This window comes from Apiospora hydei (assembly GCF_038363865.1).
Source record: "Apiospora hydei strain CBS 114990 chromosome Unknown utg000002l_segment0_segment0, whole genome shotgun sequence".
In the NCBI taxonomy this organism is placed as follows: Eukaryota; Fungi; Ascomycota; class Sordariomycetes; order Amphisphaeriales; family Apiosporaceae; genus Apiospora; species Apiospora hydei.
In genome coordinates this window covers 120,953-146,261 of record NW_027117361.1, presented here as the reverse complement: position 1 = coordinate 146,261, position 25,309 = coordinate 120,953, and the positions used below count along the sequence as shown (strand labels likewise).

Here is a 25,309-nt window from a genome sequence, read left to right as displayed (position 1 = left end):
TCCATATGACATGTCTGAGATGGATGGACTCTGGAGAGAGCGAGAAGGTGACATTGGCTCGACATTAACACGAGCAAGGCAAGGCACATCATCATCAAGATTCCGCGACTGTCAGAGCGGCCACACGCGCGTTGCTATTAGTGGGTGTCGTCTCCAAGTGTGGGGGTTTGTGCAACAGCTAGACACGCGCATAGGCACCACGGCACCTGCAAAAACTGCAGATGGCGCCTGAATCGCCAGATGCAGAGTTATCAGGCCATATTCAAACCCCCTTACCCTCAGGGCGCATTTTTCTTGTCAAATCACAAGTCAGGGCCGTTCTGGAACCTTGGGGCCTTGGCGGGAAGATGCGTGCAATGCAACAATCACAAATTGCCAAGCGAGGAGAAGAACGACAGAAGAAGAAAAGAAGGAAGAAGCGTCAAGTACTGGCTGTTAGGAGTGCATGTCAAAGTCAGTCTGCCAGTGGCAGTGAGTGAGTGGATGAGTGAGCGGCGGACTGGGCAGAGAGTGCTGGAAACGATGCACGGTTGGACACTAAAAACGCCTGTGGATAGGGCAAAAAAAAGGGCCAAGCTGTGGCAAGCTGTGGCCGCCTGTCGCCAATGCAAAGCACCTCGCGCACCTGATGTGGCACAAGCAGACGCACAAGCGGCTAAGCTCTTGCGCTGCAACGCCGGAAGCTGCAGCTGGCGATGGCAGATGGGAACCTTGGAACCTAAGCTGCCTCATCCACCTCCACCTCCACCTCCACTAACGAGGCAAGCAAAGCAGCATCATCATAGCCCAGACCATCTCGTCCTATTGAATTGATTGCCATGACTGGGGGAGCTAAGCAGGCCCCCCGTCCCCCCGTCCCCCGTCCCCTACTCGAAGCGAAGCAAACGTAGGCCGATCTATTGATTGCATGCTGCTGGGATTCTGGGAACCTCGACACTACCGAACCTGAACCAACCTGGACTTGTGACCGACCCAAGCCAGCCAGCCCCAAATCCAGCCTGCATACATCAATCCAAATACATGTCGGGATACATCTGATTGACTTTTTTCTCTCTCTCGTCTGCCCATTTGATAAAAGCCACCATTCCGCCTTCAAAGTCTACGCCGGACCCCTCCTCTTCCCGCGACACCATTACTGCGATCCGAGCTGAAGTCAACAACACCCTGACTCGGTCTACCAGCACATCCGTCCATAGAGGAGGGAACGAAGCTACTACTACAAGAACTACCACTTCTGCTCCTGCTCCTGTCACTAGCACTAGCACTGCATCGTCATCGTCACCACCGCTCGCTACCGACACCGACGCTGACGCTGACGCCGACTCCTACGAGCTTGACACCATCGTCGTCACCAGCCAACAGGAGAAGGACAGGGACGCCAGGGACGCCAGGAGACAAGCCAAGCGAGACGAGAAACGCCGCTGGCTCGACGAACGCGACGAGATGAAGTTCTCCCATAGTATCCAGTTCAACGCTGTTCCTGATTGGAGCAGCCATTACATCGCCTACAGCAACCTGAAGAAGCTGTGAGTACACCCGAAGCTGAACTACTATACGTACTCGTCATTGCTCTCCTACACCATGTCATACCATGCCCATCGCAGAGCTAACGTATTCACCCCAACCTAGCATCTACTCCTTAGAGAAGAGCATACCCCAGCAAGGCAACGATGTCGAGACCCGACCGCTCCTCCGCGAGGACGATCCCCAGACCATCTTTTCGCGAGCGTTAGACGTAGAGCTAGAGAAGATCACCTCCTTCTTCCAGATCAAGGAGAAGGAAATCTTTGAAGATGTCGAGGGCCTGCTGCGCGACCTGCGCGACGAGAACGGCGGCGGCCCCACCATCAAGAACATGTCCCGATCCGACGCCGACAACATCCGCAACCTGGCCAACAACCGGAGGACCTCGCGCGGCGCCCGCTCCACCGAGGACGGCCACGGAGACAGCGACAGCGACGAGGACGACGAGACGGCCGCCCTCAACAAGAGGCCCACCTCGAGCCAGCACGGCGGCCGCCGCAGGTCCATCCCCAGCGCCATGCACGCCTCCACCGACCTCGGCGCCTCGACCGACATGGGCCGATCCACGCGGCGCACGAGTATAGCCGGCGGCTTCACCGACTACGCCGAGATCGAGGAGATGTACACGTCGTCCATCATGCTCAAGAAGCGCATCATCGGCCTCTACGTCCAGCTCTGCGAGCTCAAGTCGTACGTCCAGCTGAACCACACCGGCTTCCGCAAGATCCTCAAGAAGTTCGACAAGATTGTCGACCTCGACCTGCGCTCCAAGTACATGGCCGGCACCGTCGAGCCCGCCTACCCCTTCCGCGGCGAGACCATGGCCCAGCTCGACGACTACATCAACAGGCTGGAGCAGGCCTTTGCCGACTGCGCCACCCAGGGCGACCTCGAACTCGCCAAGAAGGACTTGCGCTCCCACCTCCGAGAGCACGTCGTCTGGGAGCGCAACACGGTCTGGCGCGAGCTGATCGGCCTCGAGCGGCGCGCCGAAGCCGCCAGCCTCGGCCACGGCCTCCTCGGCGGTGCCAGCGAGAGCCAGTCGAGGCTGCAGGGCGACGACCCGCCCATGTCGCCCACCAAGGAGTTCAACACCCCCATTGGCCGGTTCAACGTGCCGACCTGGGTGTATGGCAAGCCTGTCATTACCCTGTTGATCGTCATTGCCATTTTCATCGTCCTGCTATACGTGCCGTTCATGGCCAGCCCCGAGCAGCAGAACTGCGCCGCCATGTTGGCCTTCGTCAGTCTGCTTTGGGCGACCGAGGCCATTCCGCTCTTTGTGACGGCCCTCCTGATTCCCTTCCTCGCCGTCGTTCTCAACATCCCGCGCTCGGACGATGAGTCGCATAGGCGGCTGGACTCCAAGGAGGCCACGGCCTACATCTTTGCTGCCATGTGGACGCCGGTCATCATGCTGCTTCTCGGTGGTTTCACCGTCGCTGCGGCCGTCAGCAAGATGAGCATCGACAAGCGTGTTGCGACCTTTGTTCTGGCCAAGGCCGGAACGCGCCCCCGGACGGTTCTCGTGGTGAACATGTTCGTGGCTGGTTTCGCCAGTATGTGGGTTAGCAACGTTGCCGCGCCCGTACTGTGCTTCTCCATCCTCGAGCCCATCCTGCGCAACCTGCCCCAGGGTTCCAACATGGCCAAGGCTATCATCATCGGAATTGCGTTGGCCTCGAACATTGGTGGTATGTTGTCGCCTATTTCGTCGCCGCAGAACATCATTGCTCTCGACAACATGACCCCCAGCCGTCGTGGGGCACGTGGTTCTTTGTCGTCATCCCCGTCGGTACCGTGTCCCTCCTCTGCATCTGGATGCTGCTTCTGGTGACGTTCAACCCTGGAAAGGGTTGCACCATCATGCCTGTGCGTGTCGTCCGCGAGAAGTTCACGATGAAGCAGTGGTTCACGGTTGCCATGTGTATCGCAACCATTTCTCTGTGGTGCGCCAGCCACTCGCTCGAGTCGACGTTTGGCGACATGGGTGTGATTGCCATCCTGCCCATGGTCATCTTCTTCGGTACCGGCATCCTGAGCAAGGACGACTTCAACAACTTCCCCTGGACCATCATCATCCTAGCTGCTGGTGGCCTGTCGCTTGGCAAGTCGGTCAAGTCGTCCGGTCTGCTCCACACCGTCGCCGTGGACATTTCCCGCCGCGTCGCCGGCCTAGAACTGTATGCTATTGTGCTGACCTTCGCCTCCCTGACCATGGTGTTTGCCACCTTCATCAGCCACAGTGTTGCTGCTTTCATCATCCTCCCCCTCGTCGCCGAGATCGGCCGCGGCCTGGACGAGCCCCATCCTAACCTGCTAGTTATGACGTGCGCCCTCATGTGCTCGGGCGCCATGGCACTGCCGACTACGAGTTTCCCCAACATCAGTAAGTCCCTTCTGTTGAGATCAACCCCACCAGGCCCCAGACGGTTTACTGACATCTCCCTTCCCTCTCCTTCCTCAAGCTGCCATTATGAAGGAAGACGCTACGGGCCAGCGATACCTGACGGTGAACCACTTCATCAGCCGGGGTATCCCCGCCAGTATCATGACACTGGGCGTCGTGGTCACCTTGGGCTACGGCGCCATGCATGTCATGGGCATGTAAGAAACCATTTTTCGTTGCGTTGCAAATCCTGTCCTGTCCTCTACCATGTCTCTATTTGATTTGACCGAACTTGTTTTTTAACCTGATTTAAAAGTTAAGTTGATCGATCTTGTGGTGTGGGTTGCTCGATCGCTTGATTAGTTGCTTGATTGCTTGCTTGCTTCAGCATGGTACGGTTCGCATAGTTGGGGCGCGTCTGGTTGGTTGGTTGGTTGGTTGCGGAACAAACATCAGAGGGTGGTGCGAGTGAGTGCGGTTGCGACGAGAAGAAGATTTCGGCATCATGGGCTTCGTCGGTACCCTATGGTGCGCAATGGTTCGAGTTTCGTTGGATGGCTTGGGTTAGGTCGGAGTGGGTTATACATACATTACAAAGACGGATGTGTGTATATGTATTATCTGGTTGTGGGAATACCTATAGAATGTCACCGAATTCCTTCTCATTGCCATTATCAGATGTGTACTGGTGTGCTTACTGCCTGCCAATCATTGATCATGTCATGTTCGCCTACGGTCGGACTTGTCTCGGGAGCCAATTCTGGGCTGGAGTCGGTTCCGAGACAGACTGAACTGAAGCGACATTAACAAGGTTCGCATGACCCTCGAACAGCCCGGTCAAGTCTATCCAATGACCACCTGGTATAGCAATGATTTTGAGTATGTGCTTGCTGGTAGGTGTTGCATCAGCGAAGACGGTGATGATTGGGTGTTTTGCTCGAATTGATTGGTTAGTCCTGCTGCATCTTGTCAAAGTCCCTACGGACTGAACTCCCGGCATTTGCAGCCTGCGCAGGCTACTGCAGGGTGCTGCAGCACGCAACAGATGGGCGCAGATGCCGTCATTACTAAGTCCGCACCGCCGCCCGCATCATGTACATGTCTCACGCTGTCTTTTTTCAGCAGGCAGATAGATGGTAGAAGCTTCTGTCAATCCTGTAGGGTCTGAAACAGCCGACCTGTCAGCATCTTGGAAGCCGAAAGTCGGGCTTCTTTTTTTTTTCTCGTGATTGACTCTTTCTGTAAGTCATGGACGCCAAGGCACAGAGATACACGAATCTTCGTGCGACTCGAGAGGAGAGATCAGATAGATAGATCGCCCTGGGTTAGCGGCCCCCATTACTTCCGTGGTGGGTAGAGATAGTGGGTTAATGAACTGTGGCCACGAATGCGAGGCGACAAGCAGGCAGGTTCTTTTTTCCCTCACCGTGCTGTGGTGTCAATCACGGCGTACATCGAACGAGCAAAACACTGTATACATCCCGTCGTCAGACCCAATGCAATGTCTCTGAACCTGTCAAAACGTGCCAGCAAGGTGACTTTGGTTCGATGCCAAGTTACCCCAGCCAAAACAAAGGACCCGGATGGATTGGACTATCCTCCAATCCATTGGGGATGATGTCCTCAAATGCTTAATTCGTGTCAGCAAGGTGACTTTGATTCGATGCCAAGTTACCCCAGCCAGAGAGTGGTAGAGACTTTCGTACTCCCAGCGACTCTGGGGCTTTGCATATAAGGCTGCCATTGATCCTCTTTTGCGGCCCTCTCTATACCGCTCCCCCAATTCCACAGCATCCCTCACCCAGCCTCGACTCCTCCATTCAACGCCCATCAAGATGCTCTCCATCCGCACCGCAGCTATCGCCTTCTTCCTGTTGGCCCTGGCCGGTCTGGCACCCAGTGCCTCCGCGGCCCCCGCCCCCGTCCGAGTCCCGGTCGGGACCGACTCCTCACCTATCGTCGAAGTCGACGCCCTCGACACAGATGACCGGATTCCGCCGCATGAGATTGTGCCCCAAGGGCTCAAGCCCTGGCCACCAAAGTACTACTGCGATATCAACGGCCCGCAGCCTGGGTGCTAGGTGCACATGAATGCGTTCATACCTTCTCAAGGCGCGCCCAGGATTTTATTCCCCCCCCGCGAAACCGAAAGGTACAATGGGCTCGCGCGGCCCGATATGGATGGATGGGTGATGATGGGCTTACTCATGCGGATGCAGAGATAGAGGGAAGGGTGGATATGTACTAGTGCTGATGGCTCGGCCAGCCCTGGTTCCGATTATCAATTCGGCTTTAAGTCGCAAACTGGGGCGGTTGGGCGCGGTGGCTCTACTATTCCCCTACTATTACCTCTTCTGGGGGCGGTCAAGATCCAAGCCGGTTGCTTGTGTAATCAAGGAGAAGGGAAGAGTGGGAATACTGGGTCGCGCGCAGCTTCTGGAAGACTTGGCCCTGATTCTGCACTGCTAGTGTCGGGATATATAAGTACAGTAGACAACCAGCCTGTTCTGGCTACTCTGCTGCAAACCGGAACTCAATCTCAACATCGATCGTCTCTACATATTCAATCAATTTCTTCCCGTTCTATTTTTAGCAACTTTTGTGTGACTTTTTCCCTTAGATACCCCAGACTCTTTCATCCCACAACCACAACCATGTCCGAATCCTCCAAGCTCTTCCAGCCCCTGAAGGTGGGCAACAATACCCTGCAACACCGCCTGGCCATGGCGCCCTGACGCGCTTCCGCGCCGACGGCGACCACGTGCCCCTGCCCATGGTCAAGGAGTACTACGAACAGCGCGCGTCCGTTCCCGGCACTTTGTTAATTACCGAGGCCACCTTCATCTCGCCCCAGGCCGGCGGCTACCCCAACGTGCCCGGCATCTACACCCCCGAGCAGATCCGCGCCTGGAAGGACGTCACCGACGCCGTGCACGCCAAGGGCAGCTTCATCTGGGTCCAGCTCTGGGCTTTGGGAAGGGTCGCCAACCCCGACGCCCTCAAGAAGGAGAACCCGGCCTTCAAGGTGAAAGGCGCCTCCCCGCTGCCCGAGGCCGAGGGCAAGACGGTGCCCGAGGAGATGACGGAGCAGGAGATCCAGGACTTTGTCCGCGACTACGCCCAGGCCGCCCGCAACGCCGTCGAGCTCGCCGGGTTCGACGGCGTCGAGATCCACGGCGCCAACGGCTACCTGATCGACCAGTTCACCCAGGACGTCTCCAACCAGCGCACCGATGCCTACGGCGGCTCCATCGAGAACCGCTCCCGCTTCGCCCTCGAGGTGGCCAAGGCCGTGGTGGAGGCCCCCGGCGTCGGCCCCGAGCGCGTCGGCATCCGGTTGTCGCCCTGGTCCCCCTTTCAGGGCATGAAGATGGCCGATCCCGTCCCGCAGTTCACGCACCTGATCCAGGGCCTGAAGGAGCTGAAGCTGGCGTACCTCCACGTCGTCGAGTCGCGCGTCGGTGGCAACCTGGACGTGGCGGATACCAAGTCGGCCGAGAAGGTCGAGTTCGCGGTCCAGGCGTGGGACCGCACTTCCCCGGTCTTCATCGCGGGCGGGTTCACGCCCGAGAGCGCCCGCGAGGTCGTCGACGCCGAGTACCAGGACCACGAGGTCGTCGTCGTGTTCGGGCGCTACTTCATCTCGACGCCGGACCTGCCGTTCCGCGTGCAGAAGGGCATCGAGCTGACGCCGTACGACCGCGATACGTTTTACAACGCCATGGAGGAGAAGGGGTACACGACCTACCCCTTCAGCCAGGAGTTCTTGCAGAGCCAGAAGGTGGCTGCTTAAAGTGATACCATCGGTTTAGGTGGTTGCATTGCTACGGCGTTGGGATAGACCGAACGAAAGACAGACGAGTGATACCAGGAGACGAAGATCTCATAGATGATATCACGTCATGATCATGTTATGAATTGGATGTAAACACATATATAGAAAGCGAGACGAAGGAATAGAATCTGCTATTAATTTTTCAAGACCTACTTTCCATTTCTCACAAGCCTTCGGGGTTGATCGATCCCTCATGGATCATTCCACATCTCCTCGCAACACCAGTACTGACGTTGTACGATACCGCAACGTCAATCCAAGCGTCTAAAGGGGACATGCTCACGTAGGTTTGGTCGTTGGAGAGCTTGTGCCAGTTTTATAACTTGAGCAAATACACTGTTGTCCTCTGGCTTGCTTTCGGGTGGCCTCTTGGAACCGAATCCCGTCAAAAGCGATATCCATTTGCCATCGAAGCGGTCGGTCCCTGCCCCCAGGTTTCTGTAAACAGTGAAGCGGGCGTGGAGTTCTCGCCCACGAACCTCCAGGGTCCGTTCCAAGTCGCAGTGGCAGATCTCGCAGTAGTGAACTTGGACCAGTCTATCTTCGGTGCTTTTCCACTGGGTAGTGTTGGTAGAATGTTGTCCGTAGATGTGGTATTTCTGCGATAGGTGGGCTGACGCCCTAAGCCAGCCGTCTTGGATCTGCAGCTTCACATCCGCCAGCGAGTGCGTAATGTGAGGGCACATGGTGATGTCTATACCCCTCGAGACCGGACTATGTACGTCGAGGACGTATCTGATCTCTTGCTTTTGTAGAAATTCTTTCTTCTCAAAGTAGAGCTCACTCGACCATGCGTAACCGGGACCGTCGTCGTTCGGGGTGGACTTGCCGCTGCAAATGAAGGGCGGGACAACCATTGTCTCATCTGCCCAGCCTTCTCGCTCGATCACCTGCCGTGCACAGTGTAGGTGGTAGAAAGCCAAGTGATAAGGCATGGACGGATGCAGGGGCGCGAGCGTCCCGAATGTTCCACCATCAAACGGCAGCTCGGTCCTCCACCGGAGGTCGTGGCTTGTGGGTTCCCTTATTGACGTGTCGCCAACGACGTGGCCCGGGTAATAGGGCACGTAAAGAACAAAGTTGCTGATGGGGAGTATTCCGGAGGTGGTTGGGATTTCCCCTCGGTTTCGTTCTGCGCATGAGAACCGGACAAGACTTCTTGTTCTTCGCCACGTGCCGGAACATTATTTGATGCCTTGCTACTACGTATGAAGTTAAACACGGAGGACATACGTTTGCGGAACTTGGGAGGAGGGGCTCGGATTACAGGACCAGTGTCGGGTGGCAGGGGGTTCGCATGGCTCATCACTCTGTTCCGAAATAAGCCACTCGCCATTGTTGTCTTCCAGCAACGTCATTGGCGCATTGGGTGGAAGTAGGGGGTTGTAAAAAGGTTCTAGTTCCCCATGATTATTGCAGCCCCTGGTGGAATGGCAAACGCATGCCACGTGTCCAAACCATTCGTGATCTGGATCAGATGTTCCCGATCTGGCAGCTTGTGGTAGCTCGTCCCGAGTCCATGGTGATGGCATGACGATGGTGTTTCCTGGGAGAAATCGTGTACTTAGGGTGATTGTGGCCAGGATCACTGAAAGTGGAAAGAGGGATGGAAACTCGAAGTGCCATGTCTCCCAGTAGATAAGTAAATAGGTACTTAGCTACGCCCTGGATACCGGAGAAATGTATTCAACGTCCTCTGTACCTGCGATTTATGCGGTATTTGTTCAACCCCAGGACAGTTGAACTTTATTTTGTTCCAATGGGACTAAACTTTACCTGATTAGTGCAGTTTACAGGTTGGAATAAAACTGGTGCGAGCAGCGTGCTATTCCATACTTGCTTATACCGTCTTTGGTGCGCCAAAAACAGAACAACGAACGGCCTTTCCAATCTTTCCAACGCGGTGTAGTAACCCATTAATGGGCATTGACTCGGCTCTTTCCCACTGCCCAACGTCCAACCCATGGCACTGACGTCGGTCGCTAGGAAGCAGCTGTAGGACGTCTCGTGGTTTCCGCGACATACTAGCTAAACACATCAGGTAGGTGACAAAGTCAAGGAAGCAGCGAACAGATTGGGCTGAACCATTTGGTCTCTGGCCATGATACGCCCGCAACGATCCCTCTTTTTCCTCTTTTACTTGGTGAACACGAGGTTCAAGTGACATTTTGACCCCAACCATCAAGCAAGCAAGCAAGCACCATCACCACCAACAACACCAGCAGCAACAACAGCATGAAGTCGCCGCCGCCGTCGAGCTGCAGTCGGTTGCGGTCCCTGGCCATGACCAGGACTAAAACTCCCCCTCCCCCTCTCCAAAGGCCCATCGTTACTTGGCTATCCTTATCCCTTGACCGTTTTGTTATGTGTGTTCTCAAAGAGAACAAGTGGTGTGACTGTCGTCACCCCATCCCTTAAAATATGTTTAGGGGATGGGGCCTGAACCATCGGAGACTGTGGGTCAGACGCTCGTCATCCATCAATCGACTGCGTACCCTGTTCAGGTCTAGTAGGCATCATCAACGCCGAAGCCAAAGCAGCTCCATCGCCTTGCAAATCCTCAAGCAGGCGAAAAGACGACAACACAAACCCTCCACACCACCCGTCACTTGTGGGAAGCCAAGTTACCAATCACGCATGTGTCCCTTGAAGGCCGCCTCTCGGATGCGAAGTCCATCAGTCAACAGGGAAGGTCTCGCTCCCATCATGCTCTCTACGCCAAAGGCCACATACATGCACACACATACACGCACCAATGGGACACACACATACACACATACACACCCAAGGGAACAAACACACACATACACACATACACACAAGCCAATGGTACATACACGCACACACACTAGGGACACACGCGCACGCCAAGGGGACAGACACATATATACACGCGCCAGGGGGACACACACGCGCCAACAGGTCAGGCAAGCCATGTGCTGTGCTCTTTCATGCCGCAGTGGTGCCCTATCGGATGCCAAGTTCATCGACCGACGAGAATCGATCTCACGCTTACCATTCTTTCCACGCCAAAGGGTCACTCCACAATTCGCCATAGGGTCACACATCTTCCAGTTCACACAAGAAACAAGACACAGGAAGGGGATCAGACGTTGAGACTTAGCAAACACTCTATTCACCCTATGGGATTCACTGTTTTTGCTGCTGCCGTCGCTGTGCTTAGCATCTTCCCGGAAACACCGGGAATCAACTGGGATAACGTCAATAACTTGCTCACCGTCAAATACAGTTGCTTCTGCTGCTGCTAATAGCCCTGTGATTGTTTTCAACAAGGGACCACCACCCTCTCTTGAAATCGAGACTACGGTAAGTACCTTTTCAATTCCTATTTGAAACACGCTTTGCCGGTACAATATCGATACTGACTCTTTTTTCGGTAGACTCGTTCCTGCAGGAAGCACCAGTCCCTTTGGACAACCCAGTGGCACAGCGTCACCTCGAAGAACAGGAGAAGGACGGCGATGATCAACATTCCAATGATCCAAAGACGCCCGCTGCGCCTATTCTCTCCTCCACGATGCCCTGTTTAGAGCTCTGGGCGAGGGTATTGCCCAAGAACTCGTCAGTGACCCAGAGGACGAGGCCCAAGCCATTGCCCCCGACAGCAGAGTTTCGGTTCTTGTTTTGCCGTTAGGGGAGAAGCTTCGTCATTTTGCGGCTCTCAACGAGGTGACAATGCATAAAGGCAGCAAACTCCCCGTCCAATCCAGATTGAACTCCCGGCGCCAGCCTTCCGTATTTGAACGCACTTGCGGGCTCCACGATGAGGGCTGTCAGTACAAATTTGCACAGCCGGACCTAGGGCCAGGCACCCCTTACATCAGGCAAGTCCTTGAACTCAATCAATCGCTTGCTAAGGCCATGTACAACTGGCAATGTATATCGGTCATCATGGCGGGGCTGTTCTGGGCGTTGTAAACTTCTATACGGAGCTGGTCGAAGAAGTCGGGACTCGGTTTGGTTTGCACCATCCCATCTGGCTTCAACAACGGCCTCGACGTCGGCCTCAACGTCGGCATCTTCGCCTTTACCAATGTCGAAGTGTGGGATTTGCGAACTATGAGCTGCGCTACGGATGGTTGACATCGTGATGGCTACTTTAGGCGGGCTCCAATCTCATTATCATTGGTGTGGTCATTACTATCTTCCCCATTCTCTCCGCCACCGTGGTCGCTCTCTATGTCTTACACGACTACCAGTGGCAGATTCCAGGTTAGGTACATCAGTATAAAAACAGCGATTCCACAGGATCTTCGATTTGATGGCATTGCTTTCCCACTGGATGACTCCCCGTTGCTCATGATACATCCTCTACACGCCGTCCTCCGCGCTAACGGCCACCTAAGATAGCCGGATCATGCCACCTGTCCAGCGTCTCCATGTTCAGGTGGAGCCCCTGAATCACCGGAGGCCTTCCCTATCTTATCATCCCCATTGGCCTTTTCCGAGACCGCCGCCTCGATAGTGGCGTTCTTTCGCTTCTCGGCAACCTTGACAGCATTGAGCCATTCCATCCCCAGGGTAAAGGGAACAGCGGCGCCCACCACCGCGGTTGTCATGATTATAGTTCTTACGACGGCGGAGTTCCATATATCTTGCAATACCACAAGCTGCTTGGGGGTCTGCGCGAGTGTTGGGAGGTTTGCGGCCCCTGCAGCCAGCACCGCCCCTGCTGGTAGACCAGGCAGACGCTGCGGGACAAGGTCGAGGATCGTCGTGATGATGACGGTCTGGCCCATGGAGATGAAGATCGCCCCGCCGAGCTGATAGAACAGAACGGCAATGGCATTGCCTACTGGGATGTCATCGTCGGACAGGACGACGGCGACTGCAGTGTACGGCAGCTGCATGGCCATTCCAGATCCCAGACCGGAGACCACGAACGAAGCTGCCCAGTACAGTGTGCTTGTATCACGATGGATCTGGGTTAGCATGGCCTGCCCGCCGATGCAGATTAGCTCGCCGGCGATCATATAAGGCACGTAATGCCCAAACTGCTTCACGATCGCTCCGACGACGATCAGGGAGACGAGTTGGGAGAGGAGTAGTGGAATGAAGTCGACGCCGGTCGAGACCGGGCTGATCCCCTTGACGCCCTGGAACCAGAATGGGAGGAAGAAGACGCTCTGCGGGTCTGCTGTCAGTCCGCTGCAATGAAACAAAGGATAATGCGGGATCCAACTCACGACGTATGTATTGGCCCCAAGGAAGAACAGCACCATGGCGCCAGTCCAGATGGACCGTTTCCGGAGTATTCGCAGTGGTATCAGGGCGGAGTCGCCTCCGCCGCCACTGGAAGTAGACGAACAATGCGCCGATCAGCACTGCTCCTACCAGGCAGCCAATGACGTCGGACGAGTTCCACGGCTTGGTCTGGCCGCCCCACTGCAATGCCAGCATGAGGCAGACGACTGCGCCCATGAAGAGCACTGAGCCAAACGGATCCATGCTGCGGAGCTTCTGCATCAGCGGAAGCGACCGGTCCTCGTTCTGCTTCCCCCGTATCTTTAGGAAGACGGACAGGCCGACGAGAACGACGGCGCCTATGGGAAGGTTTCTGGTTGCATACATGTCAGTTCAGTCATCAAGTGATTCCGTAGCACCAATACGGCCGAGCAAAGACTCTTACATCCAAAAGCACCATCTCCAGGTAGTATGTTGGGTGAAGACGCCTCCCAGGACCGGACCTACGGTCACAGCAATGACGAAAACGCTGATGACTACACCCATGTAGAGTGGACGCTTCTCGAGCGGCACAACCTGGCTGATGATGCTCAAGGCGCCCTGGAGGACGCCCGCCGCGCCGAACCCGGCGATGGCCCGGCCCACGATGAACATGTTGGAATTCACCGCCGCGGCGCAAAAGATCGAGCCGACTGCAGGTATGTGATAGATCATTAGCCGAGGACACTTGATTAGAAAGGTACAAAGGGAGATTGGCTTTCTCACTCTCGAATATGGAGATGGAAACCCGATAGACTATATCGGTAGGGAAATACTTGTACATGGAGCCGTAGATGGGCTGGAACGCCGTGATGGTGAGCAGGTACGCAGAGCCATACCAGGCGACATCGTTCAGCGCTCTGAACTCGGACGAGATGTGCGGGATGGCGACATTGATGATGTTGGTATCGAGCGCGATGAGGAATGAGCCGAAGAAAAGACAGGCAATCACGACGTGCAGCCGCCAGCCGGCGAGGTACTGGGACGTGTCGAGCTTCTGCGAATCGTGTTCCGGATGGGCCATGGCGACGGCAGATAGTTGGTGAAGAAAAGCTGTCTAAGTCGTTACTGGGATCGCACAACGGCGTGTTGAGATTGATGTCGGAATGAATTCGGTTTCAAGAACGTGGTTAAGTAAGTTTTCGTCGCTCGTTCAGCCTCGCGTGGTGAATCCAGCTGAGTCTACCCAAAGGACGATAAAGGTCAAGGATCCGGACGCTGGTGTTGTTCATTTCTTTCTGGGCATGGCCTTACGCCAGAATGTGGTGTGAAACGAATAAAAATAAAACCCAAACGCCCGCCCCAGGCAAGGGAGAGCGAATGGGTGCGACGATCATTCCAGAGCACCAATAGCAAATATGTCGGTTGGTGGCCGTTAATTTACACTGCATCACCCTTTTCGTACACTGCCTGCCAGGTAGGGAGGGGGTTAGGCGATCAAGTACGACAGCCCAATCAGGGGTGCCTGTAGCTAATATTGATTACATGCAGGTGTCAAACGTAAGTGCGGATGGACGATGTGTTGCACCAACGGCAACCCTCCCGTTTGATTGGATGCCGTGCCGGCAACGTATTTCGGTCAGGCAACGAACCCCAATGACATGCCAAGCCATTGCAGATCGTTCCATGCTGCAACTGCAGGTGTGGCAATGCTACCCTGGCTGAGAGCCAGGCCTCCCCGCAAGCCATCCCGTCAAAATGACACTCTGCCGGCATTTATATCCACAGCGGCCTGCTTACAGTCAACCACCAAATGCCACGGTAGCGTCTGAGCAAAGAAAATACAACGACACTAATGACCAATTACTGTTCAGATAGTGTATTGGGCCAACTTTACACTTGTTGTGGCCGAGTTAGGTCAGTTGAAATTACTCTGTCAAGCCAACTCTATTTTGACGAGTTCGCTTCCGCCCCCTTACTCCGTCTCCCACGTGAAAGTCCACTGGATCCCGCTCGTCTCCTTTCTTGGCCTAATGTGAACATCGATATCCGTTACTGGCGTCAATATGCTCGTCGTGATATGGCTCTTGGTTGCGGGCATCTTCCACTCCCCTCGAACTGGACTGACATTGTATCTCAGTACCATGATGATCAGGATCGACAAGATCTCGTTGGTCGCAAAGTAGCGCCCGGGACAGACACTGGCACCGCTTCCCCAAGCACGATATGCCGATGCAGGGACTCGGTGTGGATCTCGTCCTGCCCTTTGCTTGAGGAAGCGCGTGGGGTCAAACGTGGACGCCGTCGGCCCCCACACCTCGGTATTGCTGTGCATACCCTTGGACAGGATGAGAAGTATCGCGTCCTTCCTAAGCAGGTACTTGTCGCCAATGAGCGTATCGCGGAGCACAACACGCCCCGAAGCGTTGGTGCTGTGTAGGCGAAGAACCTCTTGTACGAGCGATTCCAGCAGCGGGTAGGCTTTGATCACGTCTGGGAGGTTCACCCTCACATCAGTACTGCCCTCTATGCGCACAAGCGAATCGATAGTTTGCCTCACGTCAGACAGCAGGGAGGGCTGAGAGTATACATGGTAAAGTACCCAGGCGGAACTAGGTACCGTGTTCACGAGCAGGCCGTAGCTGACGCTGAGGTTGAAATGTTCCATGTCTTTCTGCGGCATCCCATACTTGCTTTCGACTTGGTGGCGCGCCTGAACGAGCGGTGATGCGGTTTTGTGATGACCTGCGGCGTAGTACTTGGACATAGCCTCGAAGAACACCCGCCGACCACGGGCCCCTTTGGGGGATAGGATATTGGGCAGGATGTTCAGCCCTAGTAACACAAATTCTCTATCAATGGTCCTGTCCATAGATGTGTCAGCTCACTTCGGCACTAGCACGGCGATGGCCGAGGCAAACATACCAGAGTGCGTTGTATACATCTTCTTTATGGAATGGGTTGTTGCTTGGCCCGTAGATGGCGTCCGTGCTGGCTCTGGTGACGAACTTGCGCGTCCAGTCGAACAACCCGGCCACAACGGCGTCCTCGCGGCAGTGCAGGGCCTCTAGATGCTCCGCCACCCTCCTGAGCATTACCCTCGTGATTGCCTGAAGGTCGTCTCCCGGTGCCAGGCTTTCATGCATGACCTTGAGCGTCTCGGGACGAAGGCCGACCGGGCCATCGTCCTCGAGCAAGTCCTCCGCCAGGAGATCGACAGAGAGCTGGGTGGGTGCAAGAATCCTTTTTGGCAAACTGGACCACGTAGGGGCCGAATGAGATGGTCTTGGAGCGCCGATCTATGGCCGTGACGAGGTTTGGGGAAGTCACCACGTAGATCTTACTGCCTGGCAAGTAGATCGTGTATATGGGGAGTCCGGACCTCTTGCTACACGCGCCATTAGTGTTCATTGCCCATGGCTTGGGATAGCCGAATACGAACGTAAGGATCTCGTAGTAGTTCGAACCATGTTGGATCATGCCAATGATATGACCAATGAAAGGCACCTTTGGGAGAATGCGTGGGGGCTCATTGAGTTGATGGGGAATGGACAGGAAGCGGTCCAGGGCTACCAAAGAGGCCCATGTAATGGCGAGGGCAGACAGTAAGTAGGCAATCATCATGAGGCGATGCAATGCAAGCGCTGTAAGGCAGGCTGCTCATGCGGTTACCTTATGAACGGAGGGACTGGAAAACCACGGGGGCCAGCCGAGTATCAGAGATTTCGGCTCACTCGTTTCCAGGTACGTCTCCTTATAAACAGTTATTCCACTCATGCCGAAAAGGGCTAAATCACCCTTGGAGGTCTCATACCATAAGAATGTAGCCCCAATTTGGGGCGATGCATGTTGAAGACCCCGCACGCAACTGTGGAAGTGGACGTGGTATATTGTTGTAAACCACCAAGAGAAATGCCGTGTGGGTTTCAACCTGTAGGCTATGTACCAACTGCAATTCAAATCTTGCTTGTGGACGTTCTGTGATACAAGAATGAAATCCGTTCCCATCGAGGACTTCAGGATGTATTGTTGCTGGGTGCCGTGGTGTGTTACACAACATGATGCACTGCCTCCAAACCACCCCTCCGTGTTGATAGTGTGCATAAACCAAACTGTCGCTTGGATTGGTGTTGCATTACGAACAATGACAATCCAATTGACAACTGCATTGTTGCAGATGGGTTGCATCGACATATCGAGTGTGGATGGTCACATATCCGCGTTGGAGAAACGACGATCGTCTTGTCTCGGCTGCCTACGGAAGTGCCTAATTACCCCTTCAATAGAGCTGATACAGAATTCGCAGAAGTTCCAAAATCTGCAGTTTTGCTTTCACTCGTCCTGTCAACGATCAACCCCCAGGTTTCCAGCCCCATGCAAATCATGGACACCCGGGACCAAGGCCAGGTGACAAGGCTTCTTGGAGAGGTACAGAAGTTTGCGACTGAGTACCTCGAGTTCTTTTCAAATCAGGGTCTTGCAGAACCATCTTTCGAGGCCGGAAATGGACACCCTCTAGATGGAGTGGTGCCAATTCAGGTACAAGCTGCCCGTGAGAAGGCGCTGGAAGCTACCGAGGAGCTGCATTGCCTGCTACTCGGCCCAATGGGGCTGCTCATGGAAGCTCCTGCGAATCAATACATCCTACTGAGCCTTCAGTATATCTACAGGTACAACATCGCGGCGCACGTTCCTCTCCACGGTGAAACGACGTTCAAAGCCATCTCCGAGGCTACTGGTCTTGATCTTGATGATGTCACGCGATTCATACGTCTAGCAGCGGGCTGGCATATCTTCCATGAAGTCCCTAAGGATGCTATCGTCCACACGGCCGCGTCTAGGCAGCTCGTCGGCGATCCGAACCTCAAAGCCTGGATCGAGAACATCGCCGTAGAGTTTTGGCCTTCGCTGGCCCGGACGGTGGACTCTACCCAGCGATGGCCGGGCAGCCAGGAGCCCAACGAGAGCGGATACTCGCTGGGCCACAACACGAACGACAGCCCCTTCGATGTCATCATGCGCGACCCCGTCCGCCAGCAGCGCTTCAACGATGTCCAGAGCTTCTCGCACCGCCACTCCAGCTTCAGTCTTGACCACCTCCTCAAAAACTTCGACTTCGGCGACGTCCGCACTTTGGTAGACGTGGGCGGCGGCCGGGGCGAGGTTGCCATGGCGTTGGCGCACAAGTACTCGGACATGGAGGTCATAGTGCAAGACCAACCGGATATCATCAGGGACATGAACAACCGGGTGCCGCCGGCGCTCCGCGATCGTGTCCGCGGTATGGAACACGACTTCTTTACCCCGCAGCCTGTCAAAGACGCCGATTTGTACTTGCTCCGATGGGTTATGCACGACTGGAGCGACAAGTACTGCGTCAAGATCCTGGAGTCGCTAGTCCCCGGCCTCAGGCGGGGTGCCAGGATTCTGGTCAACGACATATGCGTCCCCGAGCCCGCGGAGCTCGGCGTGCGAGCCGATCGTGGGTTTAGGCAGATGGATATGACGATGAAAGCATTCAACAATGCCCGCCAACGCGACCATGAGACGTGGGTCCATCTTTTCGCATCGGTTGACCCGAGATTGCAGTTCTTGGGCGTCACCATCCCGCCGGGTGCGCGAATGGCAATCATCCAGGCTGAATGGACCGGTGAAGACGGAACCGTAGGCGGAATTTGATAGAGATGGCTCCGCAAAGTCGGCGCAACTCCCCTGTCTCTACAAGTCACTAAATGCAATGTCACTTTCTACTAGACTTATTCTTATGAGCCGAGTCTTCCATACGAATTATTGTGAGCGAATAAGCCTCTTTGCGGGAAATCGGTGAAAGCGCACGCACGTAATCACATGAAGGATCAGCAGCTTCAAGTGAGCAATGGGGGCGGGGGTAGTTTGAGGGTAAGTGTCAAGGCGAGTCATTCGGGCGTGCTCTCTGGCTGGCCACTGCTGGCTGTGATGCCCTCCGTACATGTCGGGGCGCTTCTGCTCACCTAATTGTTGCAGTACTGAGATGGCCCAAAAATACTAGGTTACATCCATACACCCAAATCTGATGTATGTGGTCCATCTACTACAAGATACAAAAGCTGTGGAAGTGTCTCCATGCGATGAGATGAGAGACCATGGCATTGATCGTTGCACGTTGGTCCTACGTCGCCTACTCCGATGACATGCCGAGAGTAGTTGGCTCCGGTCAAACCCTTTGCACTAGAATTGGGGTTGTTTTCAAACAACTATAATATGCTGGCTCCTACGGTGAGCCGAGAGTCAATTCCAATAGCGACTGCGATGGCTCCAGCTCTCAAACCAAAGGCTTGTAATGATCAGCAGGCGTCACATATGTAACTTTATCCCACATTTCTGATAGAGAAATGCAAAGGTATCGGTAGTCAGCTGAAATTCTCTCGCGAAAGTCGGCATGTGTTGCGGTCGAGTTGTACGAACGCCACTCAGGGCCTAAGCGGCAAACGTACCCACGAGTAAGGGTGTACCTACAGCATTATATTTGGTTCGAATGTCACTTCATAGCCGGCCCTTCGGCTCGTGTGTGGTAATCAAAGGCGACCAGAACCGAATTCATGGACCAATCATGTCTTGTCCCAACCGCTCAACGGCATCCCCGGCTGGACACACCATCTGCAACGGTCTCCAAAACTGCTCCCACGGTTAACCGACCCAGGGATCGACAAGTACAATCCATCTGCAGCCGCCTCGGTGCGGTGTAGGGTACAATATGTCATTGGTTTATGCAAGGAATGGCTGCGGAGTTTTGCTTTTGTGCAAAGACAAAATGTGCCTGCCCCAGCAAGAAAAGCAGTTCTATCGCGGTATACCCGTCACCTATGCTTCCATACAGACTCATGTCGAGATGACATAATTATTGAACCGATGCAACCGAACCCTTTTCACAGCTGGACAGAAAGGGTCATGGTCAATATCAAAGATTCCATATTGGGTCAACACCATTGAAAACACCACAGAAGAAACGGGGAGAATGGGCAACATCTAGCCCGATCAAATCGAGCATTTCAGTGAGCAACCTTTCAGTTTTGATTGGGGAGATCTTTGCGAGGTTGTTTGCGAGTGCAACGGCTGAAGCCATCAGGTGTTGGGTTCGGATAAGGCTGCAGATTTCTCTGCAGTTGGACGTATTGAGAGTAATATTATGCCAAAGGTATGATGATAGATTTCCCGCTGCCTAGAGCTTTCCAGATTCTGCTTCTACGCTTGAATGCCGGCATGGCTGACCACCATCGTTCTGGAATCTTAGACTTTGCAGGATCTCAATCTCTGCCAGCGTTTGAAAGGCTTACTTAACATATATAGAATGATCCCCCTGCTCAGATCTTGTCGAGAAGAACCACGACCCCTGAAAGTATCCACAGGGCAGTTGGCCCTAGCCAAACCCGAAACGACACTGGAGAACAGACCATGTCTGCTCCAGATACCGCCCTCCCTGCCGAGGAGAGGGTTAGCCTCAAGACCTTCCTCGTAAGTCTACGCTACGATATCTCAAAACCTAACCGCGGCTGACCTGTCGGTCCACTCCAGAATGTAACATGGGCCGCAACCGGGGTTGCGGGTCTGTTCCTAATCACTCGTTTGACGATCCGCCTCAAGTCATTTAAGAGACTCACTATCGAAGACTACCTCATCATTGTCGCTTGGCTGCTGCTCCTTGTGTCAATCATCCTGTGGCAGGTCAAAGGCGGCGCCCTTTACTGGATGTACGACGTGCAGAGCCAGCGGCGCCCGCCAACGCCAGAGTTCTATGAGGCATACGGCGCCTTCTTACCATTGCCCGCCGTCTGGAACATTCTCTTTTATACAAGCCTCTGGGCTGTGAAGTGCTCCTTCTTGATCTTCTTCCGCACGGTGGGGTTGAAGGTTAGCCAGAACCGGGTCTGGTGGTGGATCGTCTCCGTCATTGCGTTCTTGAGCTGGATCGTTTGCATTGCCAACGTTGACTACAAGTGTACCATAAATGACAGGGAATACATCATGAGTAGGTTGAGAACTCCCTTCTTCAAACTGATGGAAATTTCTGCTGACGCGTTTGGGTATTTAGCGGAATGCTTCAAAAGAGGGCACGTCAAGTTCCAAGACATCACCTTTTACGTCAATATGGGACTCGATGTCTTGACCGACCTACTCATCCTTACCATTCCTTTCCGGATGCTCTGGGAGGTTCGGATCCCGCGTCACAAAAAGGCCCTTCTGCTTGGAGTCTTTTCCTTGACCATTCTTATCATGGTCGTGGCCATTATTCGAGTTACCGTGGTTAAGAGATTTGGCCTACATCTTGGCGAGCAAATAGCCAGTATCGAGTGGTTAAATCTCTGGTCGTTCGTCGAAGTTGGCGCAGGTGAGTCTTACAAAGCCCTCCCGAGGATGAAATTCCATCCCACGACACTGACATACTGCTACCTCACTAGCAATTGCCGTTGCATGCACCGGTTCCTTCCGTCAGCTCTTCGTATATGCTAAGAAGCAGCAGGCCCGTGAGACGAACGCGTGCCTGAGAAGTTTTGTGCGGGGCCTGGACTTCTACCAGAGACCCTCCAGATCCGATGTGAGCAGATATCAGTACCGCCCAGCTGGCCAAATACCCAGATACCCAGCCTACCCAGGTTCCGACAATCACATCGTGCCCTTGGGCCCAGTTTATGTCAGGAGGAGCTTTGATGTTGTTAGCGTTAGGTCTACGCCGGGGGACTACGCCAGACTGGTGCCACCACCCGGAGGATACGAACTGGTTTAATGGGACGGTATTAGTTGAACTGGTTGGTCGTGTGTGGAAAGGCGTCCGGCTGGCTTGCCAACATGTCACTATTTACTTCGCATCGCTGCTGTCATTGTCACAATACGCCCAGATCTCTTAGAAATCGACTGAGTTTTGCTTGGAAGGAAACCATGATCAAGTTGATGTAATCAAGTGATCTGCGAGACAGCGCAATAGCATTTGTAGTTAAGCCCGATTGACATACGCTTAGAGAGTGCCCCAAGACAAGTGTAATTTGCCCTACATGCTTGATTAAATCCCGGTACCAATCTGGACAGGACTTGAAACCCCCTTACACTGCCATGAAATATTCAGTTGAAGTAAAAATCAGAACTGTTGATATCAAACTACCACCCCATATTGAACTGCATGCATATGGCCAACATGGATGTGACCGCTTCCATCATGCTGCATAAGTAGGTGTGAAAGTGCTGTCTGATGACTGGGCATCGTAATAGAAGGCTGCCAACCATGAGGACAAGCTGTTTGGTGTCGCAATATTGAACCGGTTCCGAGTCAGCCTGCCTTATCACATTTTGACCGGCGAGGAAAAGCCTATGGGGTTTACCCGCTGATCAAGGATGTGACGCGTTGCCAGGCGAGAAGAATGTCACCCTCTCAGCCTCCAACTCTTGGTATTAGCCGGGCCATTCCGCGCATGCAGGCCACCCTCCCTCTCGTTCAAGCAGTGATCGTCCCCCACTGGAAAAGCTACCATGTAGGGTTGCATATGGCATTCCCACTGCGCGGTGTTGGGTCGGAGCTGTTAGAAAGGACCTAATGCATTCCAAAGCGGGAAGGTTGCGTTGGAGATATGTTCATTGGTGGATGCCGCTGACGAATATCTCTCCAACGGATATTTCTGGGATACACTCACCCCCCAACAGCACGCATGGATGCGGAGGAACTTGAGGACCAACAAGGAGTAGAGCAAAGTGCTAGGATGCTATTGTCAGCATAAGTGTACTGTATCGTATCTTGTAACACAGGCTTTGCCTTGTGAAAATTCACTTCTCCAAACCCCAAGGACGGTATCTCAATCAACCTGTTGTAGGGTCTGTCAGAATAGGATGCTTCCACGCTTCAGCGTTTACCCAGATTTCTTTGGTATAATTCCATTCACCACTGAGAACTCTCCATTCGTTTCTCGTCCAATCTATTATTGTGTCCAATTCGCCTTCTAAGCGACCATGATGGAGTATGAACTTGTATGCAGGCTCCGTGGCGTCTCCGGCGCTGGGCTTTTGCTCTTGCTATGCTGTCTTTCCATCGTATTCAGTTGGTTACGACAGCGTCGGGACCGTCACACAGTTCCTTACATCTTCCCATTTGTTAGAAACACGATTCCGTTCGTTTTTGATGGGATGAGGTTTCTGACAGATGCAACGTATGCGAGCCCCTGATGTCGGCTTGTTGCCCCTTTGCCTTTGGCGGGCCACCTGAATGCTGATGAACATATTGCCAGGCGCCGACGGCCCTATGGCTCCACCCTCTGTATCCCGATACTCCGAGATGATGTCTACTTGGTGCAGAGCCCCAAGAATGTTGCCGAGTTTTTCCACAACCCCAAACTCGCCGTCTCTCGCCCGTGGAGCTTTGTATTAGGTCATTGCTTTGGAATGAGCAAGACGGCGGTAGATGCCTACCTCCAGGATACTTCGGGGACAAGACCGGAACCTATCCCGGGCAGTGCACCCCGCAGCCCACAAGACCGCATAGCCTATATGACACACGAGAACTTCACTTCTGGCCTACTGCAACACGGCCTCAACCCAGCGACTGATTGTTTCAGGGCTGAGCTCCAGGAATTTTTCAAGAGCTCGTTGGACATCGGACATGATTGGGCTTACATGCCTGACATCACCGACTTCTTTCGGCAGTATCTAGGCTCGGCCATCATCCGCACACTGTTCGGGAAAGCGCTTCTCACCATGAACCCAACCTTTCTTCAAGATATCTGGGAGTATGACGACCGTGTCATGGACCTCGCAAAACGCTACCCGCGGCTCTGGATCCCCAGAACCTACCGTGCCCGAGACAGGCTATTATCAGCAATCACGCGTTGGCATACCGAAGCGAATCGCGCAGTTGAGCCAACAGACGAGAGTGCATGGTCAGATTCGGTATGGGGGACCAAGATGATGCGAGACAGGTATCGTGCTCTTCTCGGCGCTACTGGTCAAGACAAAGCTTCGGTTGCTTCCACTAATCTTGCACTCATTTGGGCGTGAGTAAAGTCTTTAACCTACTTCCTTCTACTCTTTATGGTGATCTGTCGTCATTCATGTTTCAAAGTCAGCGCCCCTCTGACTATGACACAGATCTATCTCAAACGTCGTCCCTTCTACCACAACTCTGGCCATCCAGATATTTTCCGACAGCTCTCTCCTGTCCTCGCTTCGGGGCTCCGTATCTCATCTTTCTCCCGATTTGCGACCGAAGGAGCTGGAAACGATCCCGCTTCTTCTGTCCGCCTATGCAGAGACGATGCGCTTCGGGGTTCACATCCACGTGCCGCGCAACGCACCCCACCATAATCTGCAGATCCAGGGCGTCACGATCCCTAGAGACAAGCTGATCTTCGTTAACACTTACCTCGCCCATAACGACCAGGTGGTCTGGGACACACAGAGTGGGAGGAAGCCACTGAACCAATTTTGTGCCGATCGGTTCCTCGTTGACCCGTCCGATCCATCCAGCGGACCCACGAAGAAGAAGCCGGCGGCTACGTCCGAGAATGCCGAAGGCGAACCTCAGTATTCCTTGGAGGGTCTGGAGGGTGCCTGGATCCCGTTTGGGGGTAAGAACTTCTTTGCTATACGCCATTCCAAGACGGCTGGTTAGCTAATGTACTGACTTTGCTTTCTTCTATCAATAGGCGGCCAGCAAGCCTGCCCAGGACGTCTGCTGGCGAAACGGATCATGCTGCTATCGGCTGCGCTGCTGATCAGGGACTTCGATCTGGAGCTTCTAATCGAAGGCGGAAAGCCAGACTTCCATTCGCCACGTTTCGGGTTCGGCGTGAGCAAGCCAACAGCCCCTGTGCCATTTCGGCTTCGACGCCGGAACCATGTTTGTCACCCTGAATGCCCTTACTACATCGACACATGAGCCGCCACAAGCCGAGCTGTTTGATGATGACGCTCTATACGTAATATGGCAATTTGTGTAGAACTAGGCAACTGCTTATCTGGTTTCTATCTCGCCAACACCTTCAAGCACAGTTGGCAGCCATAATAGAGATCAACTACCCATAGAAGAACTCAGAACGCACAGACGGTTCCTCAAGACGTGACATAACCCGATAGTATGTCAGACTAACCGAGTTTGGGACTCAATACCTATAAATAGAGGAAGGAGTTTGGCTCAATGTCCTGTCGATGTCCTTGACGTCAGGCCCATCTGTACACCCATGATGTCGTTGTAAAATGTAGTGGAAAATGCAACCCATGATTGCCGAACCATAGACAGCAAAATTCAGGCTGTAGCCGTCTTTGGGTGGTACGGCGAAACCGGCATGATCATCAATCTGCGGGTGTATGGCATGAAGCAGGTGTGGTGTCACTAAGGGGGCGTAGGACAGGGGGCACTTTAG

General features: G+C 54.1%; 10 protein-coding genes across 10 annotated transcripts; 6 read left to right on the top strand and 4 right to left on the bottom strand.

Moving 5' to 3' along the window:
* Nucleotides 1–818: 818 nt before the first annotated feature.
* PG997_000045 (SPX domain-containing protein) lies at nucleotides 819–4,135 on the top strand (the record flags this gene model as incomplete). Its single annotated transcript, XM_066804360.1, has 5 exons — nucleotides 819–846; nucleotides 1,079–1,526; nucleotides 1,630–3,218; nucleotides 3,248–3,913; nucleotides 3,993–4,135. The coding sequence occupies 5 exons, from the start codon at nucleotides 819–821 to the stop codon at nucleotides 4,133–4,135; spliced, it is 2,874 nt and encodes a 957-aa protein (XP_066674133.1).
* A 1,613-nt stretch (nucleotides 4,136–5,748) lies between these two features.
* Nucleotides 5,749–5,994, top strand: PG997_000044 (uncharacterized protein; the record flags this gene model as incomplete). Its single annotated transcript, XM_066804359.1, has 1 exon — nucleotides 5,749–5,994. The coding sequence occupies one exon, from the start codon at nucleotides 5,749–5,751 to the stop codon at nucleotides 5,992–5,994; it is 246 nt and encodes an 81-aa protein (XP_066674132.1).
* A 692-nt stretch (nucleotides 5,995–6,686) lies between these two features.
* Nucleotides 6,687–7,706, top strand: PG997_000043 (FMN-linked oxidoreductase; the record flags this gene model as incomplete). The annotated part of the gene is made up of 1 exon (XM_066804358.1): nucleotides 6,687–7,706. The coding sequence occupies one exon, from the start codon at nucleotides 6,687–6,689 to the stop codon at nucleotides 7,704–7,706; it is 1,020 nt and encodes a 339-aa protein (XP_066674131.1).
* A 293-nt stretch (nucleotides 7,707–7,999) lies between these two features.
* PG997_000042 (uncharacterized protein) lies at nucleotides 8,000–8,605 on the bottom strand (the record flags this gene model as incomplete). The annotated part of the gene is made up of 1 exon (XM_066804357.1): nucleotides 8,000–8,605. The coding sequence occupies one exon, from the start codon at nucleotides 8,603–8,605 to the stop codon at nucleotides 8,000–8,002; it is 606 nt and encodes a 201-aa protein (XP_066674130.1).
* Nucleotides 8,606–11,234: 2,629 nt separating this feature from the next.
* Nucleotides 11,235–11,855, bottom strand: PG997_000041 (uncharacterized protein; the record flags this gene model as incomplete). Its single annotated transcript, XM_066804356.1, has 2 exons — nucleotides 11,235–11,387; nucleotides 11,589–11,855. The coding sequence occupies 2 exons, from the start codon at nucleotides 11,853–11,855 to the stop codon at nucleotides 11,235–11,237; spliced, it is 420 nt and encodes a 139-aa protein (XP_066674129.1).
* A 269-nt stretch (nucleotides 11,856–12,124) lies between these two features.
* On the bottom strand, nucleotides 12,125–14,016 carry PG997_000040 (uncharacterized protein; the record flags this gene model as incomplete). Its single annotated transcript, XM_066804355.1, has 2 exons — nucleotides 12,125–12,420; nucleotides 13,719–14,016. 2 exons carry the CDS (start codon nucleotides 14,014–14,016, stop codon nucleotides 12,125–12,127), a joined length of 594 nt encoding a protein of 197 aa, XP_066674128.1.
* Nucleotides 14,017–14,907: 891 nt separating this feature from the next.
* Nucleotides 14,908–16,553, bottom strand: PG997_000039 (cytochrome P450 oxidoreductase; the record flags this gene model as incomplete). Its single annotated transcript, XM_066804354.1, has 4 exons — nucleotides 14,908–15,796; nucleotides 15,858–16,156; nucleotides 16,194–16,320; nucleotides 16,375–16,553. 4 exons carry the CDS (start codon nucleotides 16,551–16,553, stop codon nucleotides 14,908–14,910), a joined length of 1,494 nt encoding a protein of 497 aa, XP_066674127.1.
* Nucleotides 16,554–17,315: 762 nt separating this feature from the next.
* On the top strand, nucleotides 17,316–18,611 carry PG997_000038 (uncharacterized protein; the record flags this gene model as incomplete). The annotated part of the gene is made up of 1 exon (XM_066804353.1): nucleotides 17,316–18,611. The coding sequence occupies one exon, from the start codon at nucleotides 17,316–17,318 to the stop codon at nucleotides 18,609–18,611; it is 1,296 nt and encodes a 431-aa protein (XP_066674126.1).
* Nucleotides 18,612–20,363: 1,752 nt separating this feature from the next.
* PG997_000037 (uncharacterized protein) lies at nucleotides 20,364–21,693 on the top strand (the record flags this gene model as incomplete). The annotated part of the gene is made up of 3 exons (XM_066804352.1): nucleotides 20,364–20,423; nucleotides 20,484–21,297; nucleotides 21,368–21,693. The coding sequence occupies 3 exons, from the start codon at nucleotides 20,364–20,366 to the stop codon at nucleotides 21,691–21,693; spliced, it is 1,200 nt and encodes a 399-aa protein (XP_066674125.1).
* Nucleotides 21,694–22,904: 1,211 nt separating this feature from the next.
* On the top strand, nucleotides 22,905–24,825 carry PG997_000036 (uncharacterized protein; the record flags this gene model as incomplete). The annotated part of the gene is made up of 4 exons (XM_066804351.1): nucleotides 22,905–22,912; nucleotides 23,180–23,941; nucleotides 24,036–24,514; nucleotides 24,593–24,825. The coding sequence occupies 4 exons, from the start codon at nucleotides 22,905–22,907 to the stop codon at nucleotides 24,823–24,825; spliced, it is 1,482 nt and encodes a 493-aa protein (XP_066674124.1).
* Between the last annotated feature and the right edge of the window lie 484 nt (nucleotides 24,826–25,309).